General features: G+C 44.3%; 2 protein-coding genes across 3 annotated transcripts in view; one reads left to right on the top strand and one right to left on the bottom strand.

Annotated features, from left to right (window-relative positions):
* Positions 1 to 19208, bottom strand: part of LOC121586764 (ribosome biogenesis protein bop1) — a 96796-nt gene that overhangs the window by 49480 nt on the left and 28108 nt on the right. The window lies entirely within an intron of this gene.
* LOC121586766 (basic helix-loop-helix transcription factor scleraxis-like) lies at positions 10481 to 18394 on the top strand. Its single transcript, XM_041903737.2, has 2 exons — positions 10481 to 11525; positions 17647 to 18394. The coding sequence occupies exons 1-2, from the start codon at positions 10929 to 10931 to the stop codon at positions 17680 to 17682; spliced, it is 633 nt and encodes a 210-aa protein (XP_041759671.2). The 5' UTR covers positions 10481 to 10928; the 3' UTR covers positions 17683 to 18394.

Raw genomic sequence — 19208 nt, 5'->3', positions numbered from 1 at the left:
TCTCCACAAATGTAGGTTTGCATTTCCCTCTAATGGGATCATTTATAATCCCAGTAATCTTTACTCCACTAAAGGAATCTAACCACCCCTACACTTTCCACTCAGCCCATCCAGAACAGGATGATGCGCCTGCTGAAAGAATGCGTGCAAACGTGTGTTACTGTGTGTGTGTGTGTGTGCCTGTACGATGTGGCTGTGTGTATAATGTGTGTGGAGTGACCCTGTGCGATGTGTGTTATAGAGTGTGTGTGTTGTGTGTGAGCGAGTGTGTGTGTGTGTGGTTTCCGTGAGTGGCAGCAGCACGCAGCCCATTAGAGCAGCACCCACTAACAGCCTGCTGGAAACATCTGATCGGAAAATGACCATGGAATAACATCCAATACCCAAGAAGCATGCATAGAATAATATGTAAAAATCAACACAGGCATAGAAAACTCTGGGGGAAAAGATTGTCACATAACTACTACTTCAGGTCCATTTAAGGGTCTGGTGCTTGCAGCAAGCAAGATCCTTCTGGTAAGAGATATACAGTGCCTTTGGAAAGTATTCAGACCCCTTGATTTTTTCCACATTTTGTTACGTTACAGCCTTATTATAAAATTGATTCCCCCCCCCCCTCCCTCAATCTACACACAATACCCCATAATGACAAAGCAAAAACAGGTTTTTAGAAATTATTTGAATGTATTAAAAATAGAAAACGGAAATATCACATTTACATAAGTATTCAGACCCTTTACTCAGTACTTTGTTGAAGCACCCTTGGCAGTGATTACAACATCGACTCTTCTTGGGTATGACGCTACAAGCTTGGCACACCTGTATTTGGAGAGTTTCTCCCATTCTTCTCTGCAGATCCTCTCAAGCTCTGTCAGGTTGGATGGGGAGCGTTGCTGCACAGCTATTTTCAGGTCTCTCCAGAAATGTTCGATCAGGTTCAAGTCTGGGCTCTGGCTGGGCCACTCAAGGACATTCAGAGACTTGTCCCAAAGCCACTCCTGCGTTGTCTTGGCTGGGTGCTTAGGGTCGTTGTCCTGTTGGAAGGTGAACCTTCACCCCAGTCTGAGGTCCTGAGCGCTCTGGAGCAGGTTTTCATCAAGGATCTCTCTGTACTTTCCTCAGTTCATCTTTCCGATTGCTCAGTTTGGCCGGGCAGTCAGCTCTAGGAAGAGTCTTGGTGGTTCCAAACTTCTTCCATTTAAGCATGAGGCCACTGTGTTCTTGGGGACCTTCAACGCTGCAGAAATGTTTTGGTACACTTCCCCAGATCTGTGCCTTGACACAATCCTGTTTCGGAGCTCTACGTACAATTCCTTCGACCTCATGGCTTGGTTTTTGCTTGGACATGCACGGTCAACTGTGGGACCTTATATAGACAGGTGTGTGCCTTTCCAAATCATGTCCAATCAATTGAATTTACCACAGGTGAACTCTAATCAAGTTGTAGAAACATCAAGGATGATCTTCGAGTCTCATAGCAAAGGGTCTGAATACTTATGTAAATAAGGTATGTTTTTAATTTTTAATACATTTGCAAAAAAGTCAAAAAAACTGTTTTCGTTTTGTCATTATGGGGTATTGTGTGTAGATTGCTGAGGATTTTATTTATTGAATCAATTTTAGAATAAGGCTGTAACGTAACAAAATGTGGAAAAAGTCAAGGGGTCTGAATCCTTTCTGAAGGCGCTGTAATGTTGCAGTTTGGACAGAAGAACAGTGATGCTACAGGTATTACTGAAAATAAATATGAATACCTCCACCATACTTCATCTCCAAAGACTAATCCATGACAGCCATTTAGCTGTGCTTTGAGAGTTTCAATTTACTCTTGAGATCTTTTGCAGAGGAAAATTAATGAATTGCGAATTTGGGTCCTTGAAAGGCACTATAAAAGTCCATGTATTATTATTATTATTATTATTATTATTATTATTATATTATTGTATGATAAAATGTATTTGAGATCTAGAAACATAAAACCTTAGTTGTCTCAAAGCCAGCCTAAGGTTAAAGATAGAGGTTAATGACAAAAGGTGTAACAGGGTAGAGTGTTCCATGGGTGACTGGACAGAACACATCCAGACGATTAGGTCCAAATGTGGTCCCCTCGAATTCTTCTCCATCTCTCGCTCTCTCATTATTATTAGACCCCTTGGACCAACAGAACTGAGCAGTATTGCTCTGGTTCCCTTTGTATTTCCAGCCTGTTTATATGCTTAATGTATTGTAAATGTACCCGAGAGAAAACACGCCATAAAATAAGGAAAAAGGGTAAGAAAGGAACACTTTAACGACGGAAAAGCCGGAGTAAGAACAATTTCAAACCCGAGAACAAAAGGTCCGACCTAATTGCATTCTTTAAGCATTTTCTTTTTTTTCCAGGGGTTTGAACTTACCTCGTCCCCATTGAATAAATGAATTGAAGTCATGGTTTGTTGTGACCCTAACAGGTTCTCCACCGTCCCACTCTGTACTTGGTTTTATAAGTGCAGCTGCTCTCGCCGCTATGTCGTCTGGGTTGCATTAGGAGCAGTACTGAGGCTGAGCCAGTCGACTGATCGTGATACAGCCAGGGCCCTTTCCTCAGCTCTGGCCCGTCCAGACCAGACAGAGACACCCACAGGTCCAGCAGCCCACACGAGAGAGATAGAGGAGAGAGAAAGCGAGAGAGATAGAGGAGAGAGATAGAGGAGAGAGATAGAGGAGAGAGATAGAGGAGAGAGATAGAGGAGAGAGATAGAGGAGAGAGATAGAGGAGAGAGATAGAGGAGAGAGATAGAGGAGAGAGAAAGCGAGAGAGATAGAGGAGAGAGATAGAGGAGAGAGAAAGCGAGAGAGATAGAGGAGAGAGATAGAGGAGAGAGATAGAGGAGAGAGATAGAGGAGAGAGAAAGCGGAGAGAGATAGAGGAGAGAGATAGAGGAGAGAGATAGAGGAGAGAGATAGAGGAGAGAGATAGAGGAGAGAGATAGAGGAGAGAGATAGAGGAGAGAGATAGAGGAGAGAGATAGAGAGATAGAGGAGAGAGATAGAGGAGAGAGAAAGCGAGAGAGATAGAGGAGAGAGAAAGCGAGAGAGAGAGAGGAGAGAGATAGAGGAGAGAGAAAGCGAGAGAGATAGAGGAGAGAGATAGAGGAGAGAGATAGAGGAGAGAGATAGAGGAGAGAGATAGAGGAGAGAGAAAGCGAGAGAGATAGAGGAGAGAGATAGAGGAGAGAGATAGAGGAGAGAGAAAGCGAGAGAGATAGAGGAGAGAGATAGAGGAGAGAGATAGAGGAGAGAGATAGAGGAGAGAGAAAGAGGAGAGAGAAAGCGAGAGAGATAGAGGAGAGAGAAAGAGGAGAGAGAAAGCGAGAGAGATAGAGGAGAGAGATAGAGGAGAGAGATAGAGGAGAGAGATAGAGGAGAGAGAAAGCGAGAGAGATAGAGGAGAGAGATAGAGGAGAGAGATAGAGGAGAGAGATAGAGGAGAGAGAAAGCGAGAGAGATAGAGGAGAGAGATAGAGGAGAGAGATAGAGGAGAGAGAAAGCGAGAGAGAGCACATCGCACCGGGCAGCTTGGACTAGCCTAAGCCTCCTCTCTGATGGGCCGTTTGGGGGCCAGCTGTGGTCAGGCACGGGGGAGAGTGGGAGTCGTATCCGACTCCTGACAGGACCCTGGCCTGAGACAAACCCACGCGAGGGGGCTGGTTTCTGGCTAGAGGAGGGAGGGAAGAGGGGGGTCTGTGGCGGGGGGAATGGAGGAGGTTGAGAGTGCTTTCCACAGATGAGGGACTGGATTAGATGTCGCACCGTGGAAGAGGTTATGGCGCTAATGACTGTCAGATGGCAGACTGACTGTATTTCCCCTTTAAGGAGGGCCGCTCTGTGTCAGGGAGATAACAAGCATTGTCATTTGTTACTCTGCATGTCAGCATTTATGAGGTAACAAAACATCTGAAGAAGAGGACCTAAGTAGGGCTGCAGAGCCTCAATGAATGCAGTCACGTTATGAGACGATTCCTTCCCTTGTTACTTGACTGCTGCCAGAGAAATGGCCCTCTGTCTGTAACAGCAAGAGGGGAGCATTAGCTCAACCCTAAAAAGAGATCATGGTTTGTATTAGTCAAATGAGAAACTTCTGAACTTAGTTACTCATAATATGCCATTTAGCAGACGCTTTTATCCAAAGCGACTTGCAGTCATGTGTGCATACATTTTTACGTATGGGTGGTCCCGGGGATCGAACCCACTACCCTGGCGTTACAAGCGCCATGCTCTACCAATTGAGCTACAGAGGACCATGAAGTGAATCATATGCTACAGACGACTGTAGTCAGACCAGATGCATTTGATCTGATATTGGTCATCTATTGCCAATCCCAAGCACTATGAATCCATCAAGAGGATTAAAAGATGCATTCAGCATTCTGAATAAATGGTGCCCATTTCTCTTTACTGTAAAAATGATCATAAATATTTTGCGCTGAAAATTTGGAGTGAAAAACATTCACGATTTACGGCCTTGCTTGTTTGGGGACCCACTGTTAAGAAATATCTCTGTCAATAAAATAGATTGCAACGAACGAGAAGGGACAAATAAGGCAATAAAAATACCTCAATTGTCATTGACTTATAGCCTACTTATCTATATGGAATAAGACTAATACTGTATTTCAGCCTATGAGGGCAAATTGATACTTTTTAGTCTGCGGAGAGCATTATAAAATGCCGGCTGTTAAATCCATTCCATTTCAAAATTGGTTTCACAAGGAAATAAAAAACGAAATCAGACAACTCGAGATTTTATTCCAATTGCTTTTACAGAGAAAAAAATAGGAAAAGTGTATTTGGAACAAGATAGGCTAAATCGGAGGACATGTTCGGAACAAGATTGGCTAATCGGAGGACATGTTTCAACATGAGGAAAACGTTATTTCACTACCACCTTATTGATAACCTCACTAATGATTTACTGCTGCAAATAAAACAACCCAAACATCCCTTTTTAATAAAAAGAAATGTAAGACTTTCCTTCCATCCATTACAATAGACTCTCTACAGAATTCAGGAGTGGATATGAATATAATATATTGTTAAACAAGTTCACTTAGCAGTGACATTGACAAAATGAGAAACTATTAACAAGGCTATTTGTGTCATCTTATCTAAAGCTCTAAACACATTTACAAAAAATAAGATTTAAAAAGGACAGTTGTATACTGGTAGGCTATATTGCACGTTCAGTAGGAGAAGCCAGTAAGGGACGGTCCCAGGTAGAACTATGTTAATACAGAGGATTAGCAGAGAAAATAGACAAAGGAGCGTCACCATGCCGCCATTCTTCCTGGAAATGACCTGTCCTCTTTGGGCCAGCAGCCATGTTAGACTCAAAGTCACATCATTAGGAAGAGGCTGACGGCACAGACTCGGTCGGCTCAGACCAAGGGGGAACCAGACTTGCCATTTATGTGGATTTACAGCATCCCCAAAACCAGAACGGCTTTGGGTTTCAGGGTTTTTTGAATCACCATTACTAAATTGAATATCAAAGCCATCAATTTGTGAAGAATTGGTAAGACAGATGAAGAGAGACCACATCATTAAATAGGACTAGTCAGACTAGCCGTCCAGCCCTGAACCGACGGACCTGTATAAAGGATAGGAATTATAGGGACAAAGAGAGGGGAGGGGCTGGTCACAAATGTTAGAATTTTCAGACAAGACTAGAATGTTTGGTTTGTCACTTGAAGGACTTCCTTGATAATTTGACCAGTGAAATTCATTTTATATTCTTTCAACTGACCCAATTGAAAACAGTTCGATGATACCCCTGGGAAAGAGTTAGAAAGTATTGGGCACATCCGAAGTTAATGTTTGGTAACAAACATTTCGTAACCCTATGAGAATGACCCTGTCAACCCCTTACAATCTGTCCCGGTCTGTATGTAAACGTTACGTACAGAGCTGTGAGTAATCGAGAATCTTCATGCTAGAAGAACAATCTGTTTAATGCCCATCTGGTGTCAGGCAACAGAAACAAATCTCTGGGGCATCGCGAACATTAAGAACTGGTTTACGGGAGTTCAAATTGCTTTCAGCAATGAGGAAACATGACTGTCCTCGATGTTTCAACGTCCAATAACACAAACAGTAGGGCTGACATTTGTCACATACAGTGCATTCGGAAAGTATTCAGACCCTTTGACTTTTTCCACATTTTGTTACGTAACAGCCTTATTCTAAAATTGATGAAATACATTTTCCTCATCAATCTACACACAATACCCCATAATGACAAAGCGAAAAACAGGTTTTTAATTTTTTTTTGCAAATGTATAATACATTTGAAACAGAAATACCTTATTTACATAACTATTCAGACCCTTTGCTATGAGACTCGAAATTGAGCTCAGGTGCATACTGTTTCCATTGATCATCCTTGAGACATTTCTACAACTTGATTCGAGTCCACCTGTGGTAAATTCAATTGATTCGACATGATTTGGAAAGGCACACCTGTCTATATAAAAAGGACCCACAGTTGACAGTGCATGTCAGAGCAAAAACCTGCAGCATTGAAGGTCCCCAAGAACACAGTGGCCTCCATCACTCTTAAATGGAAGAAGTTTGGAACCACCAAGACTCGTCCTTGAGCTGGGCCAAACTGAGCAATCGGGGTGAGAAGGGCCTTGGTCAGGGAGGTGACCAAGAACCCGATGGTCATTCTGACAGAGCTCCAGAGATCCTCTGTGAAGATGGAAGAACCATCTCTGCAGCACTCCACCAATCAGCCCTTTATGGAAGAGTGGCCAGACGGAAGCCACTCCTCAATAAAAAGGCACATGACAGCCCACTTGGAGTTTGTTAAAACGCATCTAAAGAATCTCAGACCATGAGAAACAAGATTCTCTGGTCTGATGAAACCAAGATTGAGCTCTTTAGCCTGAATGCCAAGCGTCGTGTCTGGAGGAAACCTGGTACCATCCCTACAGTGAAGTATGGTGGTGGCAGCATCACGCTGTGGGGATGTTTTTCAGCGGCAGGGACTGGGAGACTAGTCAGGATCGAGGGAAAGATGAACAGAGCAAAGTACAGAGAGATCCTTGATGAAAACCTGCTCCAGAGCGCTCAGGACCTCAGACTGGGGCGAAGGTTCACCTTCCAACAGGACAACGACCCTAAGCACACAGCCAAGACAAAGCAGGAGTGGCTTCGGGACAAGTCTCTGAATGTCCTTGAGTGGCCCAGCCAGAGCCCGGACTTCAACATCTTTGGAGAGACCTGAAAATAGCTGTGCAGCGACGCTCCCCATCCAACCTAGAGAAGAATAGGAGAAACTCCCCAAATACAGGTGTACCAAGCTTGTAGCGTCATACCCAAGAAGCCTTGAGGCTTTAATCGCTGCCAAAGGTGCTTCAACAAAGTACTGAGTAAAGTGTCTGAATACTTGTAATATATAAATGTAATATCAGTTTTGCAAAAAATTATAAAAACCTTTTTTTGCTTTGTCCGTACGGGGTATTGTGTGTAGATTGATGAGAATATATATTTTTTTATCAATTTTAGAATAAGGCTGTAAAGTAACAAAATGTTGAAAAAGTCAAGGGGTCTGAATACTTTCCGAATGCACTGTATTTGTTCAAACCTAACAATGAGTCTTGAGTACGGTTCTTTCTGCCACGGGATGATTCAGTGACAAACAGGTGTGCTAGACTAGCTACCTGACTTATAGTCCCTCTGGACCAGATTGTTTATTTCTGCTTCAAGCAGCATGACTAAATGGATCCAGCCCGGGTTAACGGAGGACCTCATAAATGAGAAACAACTCACTCCCACCCCAGAGCGGTGGAACCAATGTAGACACAGTAACAGCATCAGTCTTGTGGGTGTTGGACCTAAACTAGAGGAGCCGTGTAGACAGGTCTTGACTCCCTAAATAAACCCCAAAACAATCACACTCTGTCATAGGGAGAGAAAACACTGATGGAGGAAGAGATGGAGTTGAATGATGATATATTGTCTGGCTAATTAAGAGGTTTCAACTCCCAGCTTGACTGCATTGGGGGTAATTTAGGGGCCCACATTTTTGGGTTAAGAAAAAAATATGAGAAAAGGGGTTCCTACTTTGACATTTAATCCGTCTTGAACTTTGCAGGATTTTTATGGGCTTCTGACGAGACACCCAGAATGTGTGTGTGTCGTGTGTGTGTGTGTGTGTGTGTGTGCGCGCATCAAGCTCACACACAATCTGTCATTAACAGAGAAAAGATCAGAGTAGCCGGTCTTCAACAAAAACAACCCAACTCTCTCTTTCACACACTGGTTTCAGGAAGATTTGTTTTTATTTATTTATTTGTTGAACAGGGCTTTTCCCGAGAAGATACAGTATTGGAAGGGTTCAATCAGGAAGATCCAGTATTGGAATGGCTAAAGCTGCAATATGTAACTTTTTGGGCGACCCGTACAAATTCACATAGAAATGTGATTTCAGAAAGTATCCATATCCTTTGACTTATTCCACATTTTGTTGTGTTACAATCTGAATTCAAAATTGATTCAATTGATTTCTCACCCATCTATACACTACTACCCCCATATTGACAAAGTGAAAATTTTAGCAAATTTATTGAAAATGAAATACATAAATATCTCATTTACATAAGTATTCACAACCATGAGCCAATACATGTTAGAATCACCTTTGGCAGCGATTACAGTATTTTGGGGTAAGTCTCTAAGAGCTTTCCACACCTGGATTGTACAATATTTGCACATGATTATTTTTTTAAATTCTTCAAGCTCTGTTAAGTTTGTTGCCGCCCATTGCTAGGCAGCCATTTTCAAGTCTTGCCATAGATTTACAAGGCGATTTAAGTCAAAACTGTTAATAGGCCACTCAGGAACACTCAATGTCGTCTTGGTAAGCAACTCCAGTGTATATTTGGCCTTGTGTTTTAGGTTATTGTCCCGTTGAAAGGTGACTGTGTCTCCCAGTGTCTGTTGGAAAGCAGACTGAACCAGGTTTTCCTCTAGGAATTTGCCTGTGCTTAGCTCTTTCCGTTTCTTTTTATCCTTGCCATCCCTAGTCCTTGCCGATGACAAGCAGACCCATAACATGATGCAGCCACCACCGTATGAAGAGTGGTACTTTGTGATGTGTTGTGTTGGATTTGCCCCAAACATAACGCTTTGTATTCAGGACATAAAGTTAATTTCCTTGCCACATTTTTAGCAGTTTTACTTTAGTGCCTTATTGCAAACATTATGCATGTTTTGGAATATGTTTATTCTGTACAGGCTTCCTTCTCTTCACTCTGTCGTTTGTTAGTATTGTGGAGTAACTACAATGTTGTTGATCCATCCTCAGGTTTACTCCCATCACAGCCATTAAACTCTGTAACTGTTTGAAAGTCACCATTGGCCTCATGGTGAAATTCCTGAGCGGTTTCCTTCCTCTCCAGCAATTGAGTTAGGAAGGACACCTGTATCTTTGTAGTGACTGGGTGTATTGATACACCATCCAAAGTGTAATTAATAACTTCACCATGCTCAAAGGGATATTCAATGTTTTTTTTTACCCATCTACAAATAGGTGCCCTTCTTTGCGAGGCATTGGAAAACCTCCCAGGTTGAATCTGTGTTTGAAATTCACTGCTCGACTGAGGGACCTTACACATAATTGTATGTGTGGGGTACAGAGATGAGGTAGTAATTAAAAAATAGTGAGTCCATGCAACTTGTTAAGGACATTTTTACTCCTGAACTTATTTAGGCTTGCCATAACAAAGGGGTTGAATACTTATTTACTCAAGACAATTTAGCTTTTTATTTTTAATTAATTTGTGAGAGAAAAAATTAAAAATATAAAAATCCACTTTGACATTATTAGATATTTATTGTGTGTAGGCTAGTGACATAACATTTCAATTTAATCAATTTAAAATTCAGGCTGTAACACAACAAAATGTGGAAAAACTCAAGGGGGTGTGAATACTTTCTGGAGGCACTGTATGTCATTCTCATTGAAATCAATTCTAAGAAGTGGTAAATCTGTTCTATGTGCTATTTCTATGTTTCCATTTTGTTTTTGCGTCTTTTACGTTCGGTTTTGTACACCAGCTTCAAACTGCTGAAAATACAATATTTTGGTTATTGAAAATATATTTCACAGTGGTACAACAATTCTCTACAATGCTTGTTTTGTCACAAACTGAAATTAGGCGGAGCGATTTGTGCATTTTGCACCTTTAAATATGGAAGATCAAGTATTGTATGGGTTAAATAAAGAAGCGTATAGTAGCAGATCCTGTACTGTGCTGGACTCCCTCCCTCCCCAAGCTCCCACAGCCAGCTGGTACATTTGCATATGGAGTGAAGGAGGTAGAGAAAGAGGGAAGGAGGGAGGTAGCATCAGACACTCCCACTGGCTATAAAGCCCAACCATACTGAAATGCTCAGACAGAAACCACACGTGGATCTGAGCACTGGGAGAGGGAGGGAGGGTAAAGAGAGAGAGAAAGCACGAGGGACAGATGTGGAACTGAGTTGAGGGAGACTGACGATCTGAGAGGAGAGAGAAAGAGAGAGAAAGAAAGAAAGAAAGAAAGAAAGAAAGAAAGGAGACCAACCACATCCTGAGAGGACCTGAGAAACACACAGTGGAACCTGCAATTCACCCATTTGGGTTTCTGGTTTCCCACCAAAGTAAAAGAAAGTCAAAACTCCACATGGGACTTTAATGACAGAGTTGCCTGTGATACTGGACTGTAGTGCATCGGCGGCTAAGGACTTAGAAAGGGACACTGAGGTAAAACTTTGTACTTTTTTCCTGTGTTATCATTTAAACTATCCATGCAGCAGTGGGAAGTCCAGGTGTCACAGTAGCAAACGAAGCCCAGAGCAGAGCTAGCTAATTGGTTGAACAGCAGAGCACGGTGACGCTGACGATGTCCTTCGCCATGGTGCGGCCAGCGCCCAGCCGGTACCTGTACTCCGACATCTCCATGCTGTCCGAGGACGAGGAGAACGGCAACGAGAGCTCGGGCTCCGACGACCGCTCCTTCCGGCTGGACGCCAGAGGTTATGACATCAAGGTCGGGGGCCGCAAAAGGAAGCCGGGAAGCGTCGGAGCGGGCCGTCTGGGAGGGGGTCAGCTCCCGCCCCAGATGTCACACTTGCAGGTCTCGGACGGATCCATCTCTCCGTCGAGCGGGCTGCCACGGCAGCGCAACGCAGCTAACGCTCGGGAGCGGGACCGCACCAACAGCGTGAACACGGCCTTCACCGCCCTGAGGACCCTTATCCCCACCGAGCCGGCCGACAGGAAGCTGTCCAAGATCGAGACGCTGAGGCTGGCGTCCAGCTACATCTCCCACCTGGGCAACGTGCTGCTGGTCGGGGAAATGTGTGGGGACGGGCAGCCCTGCCACGGGCAGCCCTCTTCTGCTCACTACTTAAATCACCATGGTTCGCCGGGGCCCGACGCAGAGAACTCACAGCCCAAACAGATCTGCACCTTCTGCCTCAGCAACCAGAGGAAAATGGTGAGTTGAGTTTGGCTGTAGATATCCCATCTGTCCTCACCATGCATTTGCCATCGTGTCACAACTAGGACAACCAAACATCACACAACTCTGACCTCTTCAGGGCAGTAATATCCAGCAAGTGGGAGTTTTACTTAGGACGCATCATGGTTCCTATATGATTCTTTAAAGAAAATTCAGACTAAAAAAAGCTTTCAAACTTACTCGAAGACGAGCAACCTTTAGAAAATTCCATCCATGAAAAATAAACCTTTCCAAAATGTGAATTTAAAGAGTATGATATGGGTCTCTGCTGTACCAGAGGGCAAGATAACATCCCCTCAATACTCAGACAGTGAGATGAGGAGGCTCAGTAGTCAAGCTTCAACTAAACCTCCTAACAATAAGACCCTAATCCCCAACTCTCAGAGACAATTCTCCCAGACATCTCAATTTGGTGCCGGCATTTAGTAGCACTTCCCATTGTCTCTTTGGTCTGAGTAGTGAGAGACCGACTGAACCGAGGCCAACGGAAAATTAACAAGGAACTGTCACAGTGAATACGAACACATCATCTCTCTCTCTCTCTCTCTCTCTCTCTCTCTCTCCTCAGTATATGCCTGGGCAGACTCTGGCTCATAAAGCCAACACCAGGCCGAATTAAAAATAAAACCCTAAATCACGGCATGGGAAACACAATAACCAAAACCAAAAACAGAGGCGGAAACAGTAATTTCAACTCACAAGAGCAAAGCAGCTTTCAAACAAGAAATACACCATACGCCCAAAACAATTAGAGTCAACCATGACACTAGAACATTTTGGGTTAGGTATATAACCACCACAATATGTATTCTACCCTCAGAAAACTTGAAGCCTGTCCAAAATCCATATAATTGAAAAAAGCACAGAGGAAAGAAAAAAGCCTGGAGTCAACAACGTATTTAGAACTGAATGTGGTTTGAGTGATTTGTTAGGCCTCTAAAATGACAAATAGCCTAAACTTAAAAAAGAACACACTTGACTTACTTGACATTCCTTTTAGCTCCTTGTGGAGCAAAGTCACAACATAAGATTATGGTTAAGCGCTTACCAAGAGGTAGATCGCCGGTCCAAAGCATTCTGGGAACATCTGCTGTATTCCCCAATCTGCCAGTGAGCCATCCTGAGCAATTTACACAAACATCCTGTGTTGACGTAAGGCTCTTCTTAAATCTCCAATTAATTACACTTAACCACACACACACACCTCTGGCATCCTAAATGAGTAATGAAGCCGATGACAATGACTTGTAATTCTGGACAACACCACCAGCTCACTAGAGATCTTCATTAGCACGTTCCACAGCGCCGTACAGTATAATTATTAGTCTTCACTGTACCATGATTCATATATTGAAATGTACTGGAAATTATCATTTTTTTATGACAAAAACAACAGACGCTCCTTGGAGTGGAAAGTCACAACTCCTGACCTCTGGACAAATCTAAGAGGAAAAACTATGGCCCTACTTGCAAGTGTAATAGCACAAGCCCACCCCACCACGAACCATATCTGGATCAACCTTGTTATCGCATCGCCAAGGAACGAATAATACATCAATCCATCAAAACTAATTCAAGTTAAAGCCAATTAGTCATGTAATGCCTTGCGGACTCCACCCAGTTTATTCACTGCTACAAAGGGTCTTTAAAAGACAATGGAGGCAACAGAGATGCAAGGGTCACACAATTATTAACAATATAATAAAAACACTAATGGACAACATTCGCCTTGACTGGAAGCAATTATGTTCCTCCATTTCATTGATTTCAGCAAATGAGATAATGGCTGTTTAAGAGTTTTCCGAATTAAAGGCCTGTCTATAGGAGGGCTGAGCCGGGCCGATATTCGAAACAGATTGGGCCTCAGCTTTGAAGTCGATGCTTTAAGAGTCGAAGCGACCCGCTCCAAACCGCACTGCTCTCTTTAACCGTACTTAGCGCTCATTACTCCGTGAAACACATCGCTCGGCCAAGACTCATTTCTTTATCGTTTCTAAAGTAATAGGAAAATAAAACAAAAGAGGAAGCCCATTGAGGAATGTCAAAATGGACGGAATGATTTGTTGCCAAAACAGTTTCCCAATTCTGACACAGAACCAATTGAGGACAGGATGGTGAAACAGTTGTTGTCTGATCTAGATCATTCACAAGCATTTGGAAGTGTAAGGAAGATGCTAAAATGCTTCACTGATAAATTAGCATACTGTTCTGATATCACCAGTTAGTGTTTTGGACTCAACCAATCAACATGCTCCCAGTGTGCCCTTTATAATCTACTCATCGGATCAGTAGTCATATCAAACATTTTATATCAACAGAGAGAGACAGTCAATTTCACACCGAATTCTCTAAGCTTTTTCCTGCCACTGAAGTCAAAGGCAAATGTGTGTGAATACACACACACACACAGAGTTAGCAATTAGTTGCTTACAGATGTGTGTGTTAGTGAGTTTGTGATCTTATCAGATACAATGTTTTCCAGTCCAAAATGTTATCCATCTGGCACAGTTTTGACTTGCTTGGACTGAGTGGAATATATCATTTTCTATGTAACATAGTGGAGCTAGATATCTTATGCTTAAATACACACACACACACACACACACACACACACACACACCATTACGATTCAGACCATCATGAAACATTTTACATCTTCCATTGCTATTGACAGCTAATTAATTGTGTAAAAGTACATTTCAACTACAGCCCCAATAAGTAGACATAAGACAGACAGAAATGTACCAAAATTGAGGCTCTGTTCCCCCCCCCCTCCCCTTTCGTTGGGGGCTGCAAAGCACAGTCCGTTAGAAAAAGGAGCATTCCTTCTCCCTAATAGCTGTAGCAGGTGAAGACAGGGGTTATGAAGGACGGCAAGGGGATTGCGTAACGGGACACACAGGGGCAGACAAACCCTAGTCAAATGGACGGTACGTGCGCAGGAACGGTTTCTAGGAGTGCAGGGGAAAGGACTTGGCGAGCTCTCTCTCTCTGTGTACTGGGGCTTGGGGTAACCCAACGGATTACTAATTGAGTATAGTCAGTCAGCCTCAGAGCCCAATCCCAAAGCGGTGTGCTAGTCTAGGAGCCCGTGGCTCCTATGTACTGTAATTATCTCTAGTTCCTTCATTACAGCCATATGGAAGTTATTAGAGCAGCGATTTTCTCTGCAACAGGAGCCTATCAGTGTGAACGTGTAAGCACATTTAAGCAATAAGGCCCGAGGGTGTGTGGTATATGCAGAATATATCACGGCTAAGGGCTGTTCTTATGCATAACGCAATACAGAGTGCCTGGATACAGCCCTTAGCCGTGGTATATTGGCCATATAGCACAAACCCCCGAGGTGCCTTATTGCTTTTATAAACTGGTTACCAATGTAATTAGAGCAGTAAACACAAAATGTTTTGTCACACCCGTCAGCCAATCAGCATTCAGGGGTATAAACACCCAGTTTAAAATATGAAATTAGCCAGTGTGAACTAAACAGTGGGCTGAGGAGCAAGCTAGAACAAAAAAAACACTTGAAGTTGAATGGTGTGTAAACTAAATATTTAATCTTTAATCTACAGGCCAACTGTAAAATAATCCCATGTGATACATTTTTTTACTCTTTCACTCACTCAGTCACACACACCCACAAACACCTGTCCAACAAGTTGTTCTATAACACACAATATCACGTCCAACTTTTGTCCACAGACAAAACAGAGGGTGTAAAGAACCCACGCTCAGAATAGTTAGGATGAACAGAAGGGGGTTGCGTTTAATAACCCAAACAGATCCATCGTCTGTTAGGGCTTGAGTTACAGGTCTGAAAATCTACACACGCACGCCAGCAGCGAGAGCAGCTGACAAGTGCCTCCATTGTAATCTTGAACCAATCTGCCAACGTTACCCATCAAGACCGAGACCAAACCAAATATTTGCCTAAAGAATGAAGCCTGAGGTGACAATTGAAGACAGAAAAACACAGATTGGTTTCTGTGGAAATGTAATATGTTGTGTTGCTTGTGTTCATGAAAACAACAAAACCTTCCCATGTCATTACATACTGTATTAAACACGGTGGAAGCCTTTAACAAAAGAGAGAGAAAAAATTCAAATCAACCAAGCCTCACGTTTCAGCTGCTGTGGCAGAATTAACCCTATACATCTTTACAATGTGTTATACAGGATATGAAAAACAAAATGTTAAACAAAAATCCTATTAGTTGGGTGTAAGTGATCCCTGGAGCTGAAGAATTTGCAACTTTAAAAAGTGGCACAAAAAAAAATTAAAGCCCCTGGTCCATTTTCAAATGCCTGACCTCATCAATCTGAGTGTTTTGACTGCGAGCGTCCGGGCCCGCCTACATCAGATGGAGCCGTGGAAACGGTGGCATTCCATGGTCTCCCGTGAGCCAGGTGTTTTAATGCTAGTGCTGCCACTCAGAACATGGTGAGAGGAGGAAAACATGAGCCTCCCCCATGGCCATGCCACAGCCCCAGACATCATACCACCACATGGCAATGCTATAGCCCAAGACCAGCAGATATCAAACCATCCCCAGTCCACACAGCCCTACAGGCAGCCTCCACACATCCCTCCCCAGTCCACACAGCCCTCCCCAGTCCACACAGCCCTCCCCAGTCCACACAGCCCTACAGGCAGCCTCCACACATCCCTCCCCAGTCCACACAGCCCTACAGGCAGCCTCCACACATCCCTCCCCAGTCCACACAGCCCTACAGGCAGCCTCCACACATCCCTCCCCCAGTCCACACAGCCCTACAGGCAGCCTCCACACATCCCTCCCCAGTCCACACAGCCCTACAGGCAGCCTCCACACATCCCTCCCCAGTCCACACAGCCCTACAGGCAGCCTCCACACATCCCTCCCCAGTCCACACAGCCCTACAGCCAGCCTCCACACATCCCTCCCCAGTCCACACAGCCCTACAGGCAGCCTCCACACATCCCTCCCCAGTCCACACAGCCCTACAGCCAGCCTCCACACATCCCTCCCCAGTCCACACAGCCCTACAGGCAGCCTCCACACATCCCTCCCCAGTCCACACAGCCCTACAGGCAGCCTCCACACATCCCTCCCCAGTCCACACAGCCCTACAGCCAGCCTCCACACATCCATCCCCAGTCCACACAGCCCTACAGGCAGCCTCCACACATCCATCCCCAGTCCACACAGCCCTACAGGCAGCCTCCACACATCCCTCCCCAGTCCACACAGCCCTACAGCCAGCCTCCACACATCCCTCCCCAGTCCACACAGCCCTACAGCCAGCCTCCACACATCCCTCCCCAGTCCACACAGCCCTACAGCCAGCCTCCACACATCCCTCCCCAGTCCACACAGCCCTATAGCCAGCCTCCACACATCCCTCCCCAGTCCACACAGCCCTCCCCAGTCCACACATCCCTCCCCAGTCCACACAGCCCTACAGGCAGCCTCCACACATCCCTCCCCAGTCCACACAGCCCTATAGCCAGCCTCCACACATCCCTCCCCAGTCCACACAGCCCTCCCCAGTCCACACAGCCCTCCCCAGTCCACACAGCCCTACAGCCAGCCTCCACACATCCCTCCCCAGTCCACACAGCCCTCCCCAGTCCACACAGCCCTACAGCCAGCCTCCACACATCCCTCCCCAGTCCACACAGCCCTATAGCCAGCCTCCACACATCCCTCCCCAGTCCACACAGCCCTCCCCAGTCCACACAGCCCTCCCCAGTCCACACAGCCCTACAGCCAGCCTCCACACATCCCTCCCCAGTCCACACAGCCCTACAGCCAGCCTCCACAGCAGCCGGGACCAGTGGGCATTATCAACCCACTCAGAGGGGGTTAGACCAGAACTAGGCCAGACTGACAGTAGCGTGCAATGCACTCACTCAAAGGGAAAATGTCAGACAATACTTTTTACAAATAAATTTAACAATTTATTTTCTCTACTTACATCATCAATAAGTGTATTGTAAAATTGATAGGATGAGTTAGAATCCATCCTGGAAATGTATTTTTTCACATCAAAGTGTTTTGCATTGTCGACTATAAATAGCCTACTAGAAATTACCTGTTTTTCTTCTTTCTTTCAGAGCAAAGACAGGCAAAAAACTGCTCTAAGAAGTTAATATCTGGAGGACGACAGAATATGGACCAGAACTGTGGACCAAAAACTTGACATGCTTAAGGTGTACATAAATATAAATCAGTATTTAATTATATTCCAAAAAACCCAGAAAAAAACAATTCAGAACTGCTAAATTTAGTTTCTGAATAGGTAATCATGTTTTGATTGAAAGAGACGGTGGGACTTCATGGACGGTGGAAGCATGCCCTGGCTCAAAGGGGGGTATCAAGAATCATTTTTCCTCTAAAAAAACATTCTACACTTCTCATGACCTCACAAAGACTCGAAAAGAGAACACCAAAAATCGGTCTTTTTTTTTCTTTACCAGAGAACGTCTGCTTACGTAGACTGACAATGCTGTAACTTTAGAACCACAACAGCCTCCGCACGAGACGGACTCCTGAGATGAGCCACAGTGTAACTAGAAGGAGTGTGGTAAGGAGGGACTTTAAAGGACAAGGGCAGGCAAAACTGGAACTAATGGTTGACTATCTGGTTACTTGCTGGAAAGTAACCAGACTGTTCCACAAGCCAAATATATAACACAGCTTTCACTTGAAGTTTTACTGAGTTTTACTGGTCAGTGAGTTTCTACCCCCATGGACAACTGCCTTTCTCCTGAAGAAGACAGGACAACATGCAGGGGCTTGATGCTATTGGATGTGCTGTACAGTATTTGTAAGAATGTTTTAAAATTCATATGACTAAATAAATATGCCTATGAATTAATTAAGTTTATTTCAAACATGTACGTTTCCTTTATTGTATTATTATTTTGCAATACCCAATGAAAAATAATGTACTTACATTTCTATAAGTCTGGCCTTTAGGGCGATAAATATGCTGTTTCTTCTAGATTTATTGCCGAGGGTTTGACGATGATCTGTGTGGAACACTAGTACTGGTCAAAACAAACACCAATCAGGCGAGGAGGATATTATAGCACTACAAACAGTGACGTGATAAGGAAGGAACCACAACCTTCTCATCTCTCTCTCTAGCTAGATTACTGTATTTCCTACACCTCACTAATCATGCATACAGCTGTTCACTCAAACCCGTATTATATTATTACACTGGAGAGATAACTAAAATGGGACTGTGAATGTTTGAGGATTTTTTTAAGACCACATCTAGCTTCTTCCACAAAAAATATAATATTGCAACTATTGAAAACAAAGCTGGCCAGTAAAGGCCTCAACAACTGAAACATTAAACAGAAAATTAGTTTTTCGAATTAGCCAGGTGATTTGTGCAGCGTTCTCTTAGTCCGCAGAGACAGTCTGTAGAGACAGTAGCTTACTCCTAACGCACTAAGGAGGGAGGGCTGCGGGGATACCACGGCCCCGGTTGCTCAGGTCTTTTAAGAGTCAGCTGCGTGGCTTAGCGGGGGATGATTGGATCTGCAGGTACAGGGCTCCTGGCTGCCTGCCGCAGCCCCCACCATCCCCCCCCCCCAGCCCCCACACTGTCCCCCAGCCCAGACTATCCCCCCCCCCAGCCCCCACACTGTCCCCCAGCCCAGAC

This window comes from Coregonus clupeaformis, chromosome 17, assembly GCF_020615455.1.
Source record: "Coregonus clupeaformis isolate EN_2021a chromosome 17, ASM2061545v1, whole genome shotgun sequence".
Classification (NCBI taxonomy): domain Eukaryota; kingdom Metazoa; phylum Chordata; class Actinopteri; order Salmoniformes; family Salmonidae; genus Coregonus; species Coregonus clupeaformis.
The sequence above is the reverse complement of the archived record's forward strand: the minus strand, read 5'-3'. Positions and strand labels throughout refer to the sequence as shown.

Bases quoted from the DNA above. Each gene is read 5' to 3' on its own strand.
- LOC121586766 (XM_041903737.2), top strand. From the start codon at position 10,929: ATGTCCTTCGCCATGGTGCGGCCAGCGCCCAGCCGGTACCTGTACTCC. The intron at 11,526-17,646 runs GTGAGTTGAGTT...TCTTTCTTTCAG, and splicing joins TCAGCAACCAGAGGAAAATG to AGCAAAGACAGGCAAAAAAC.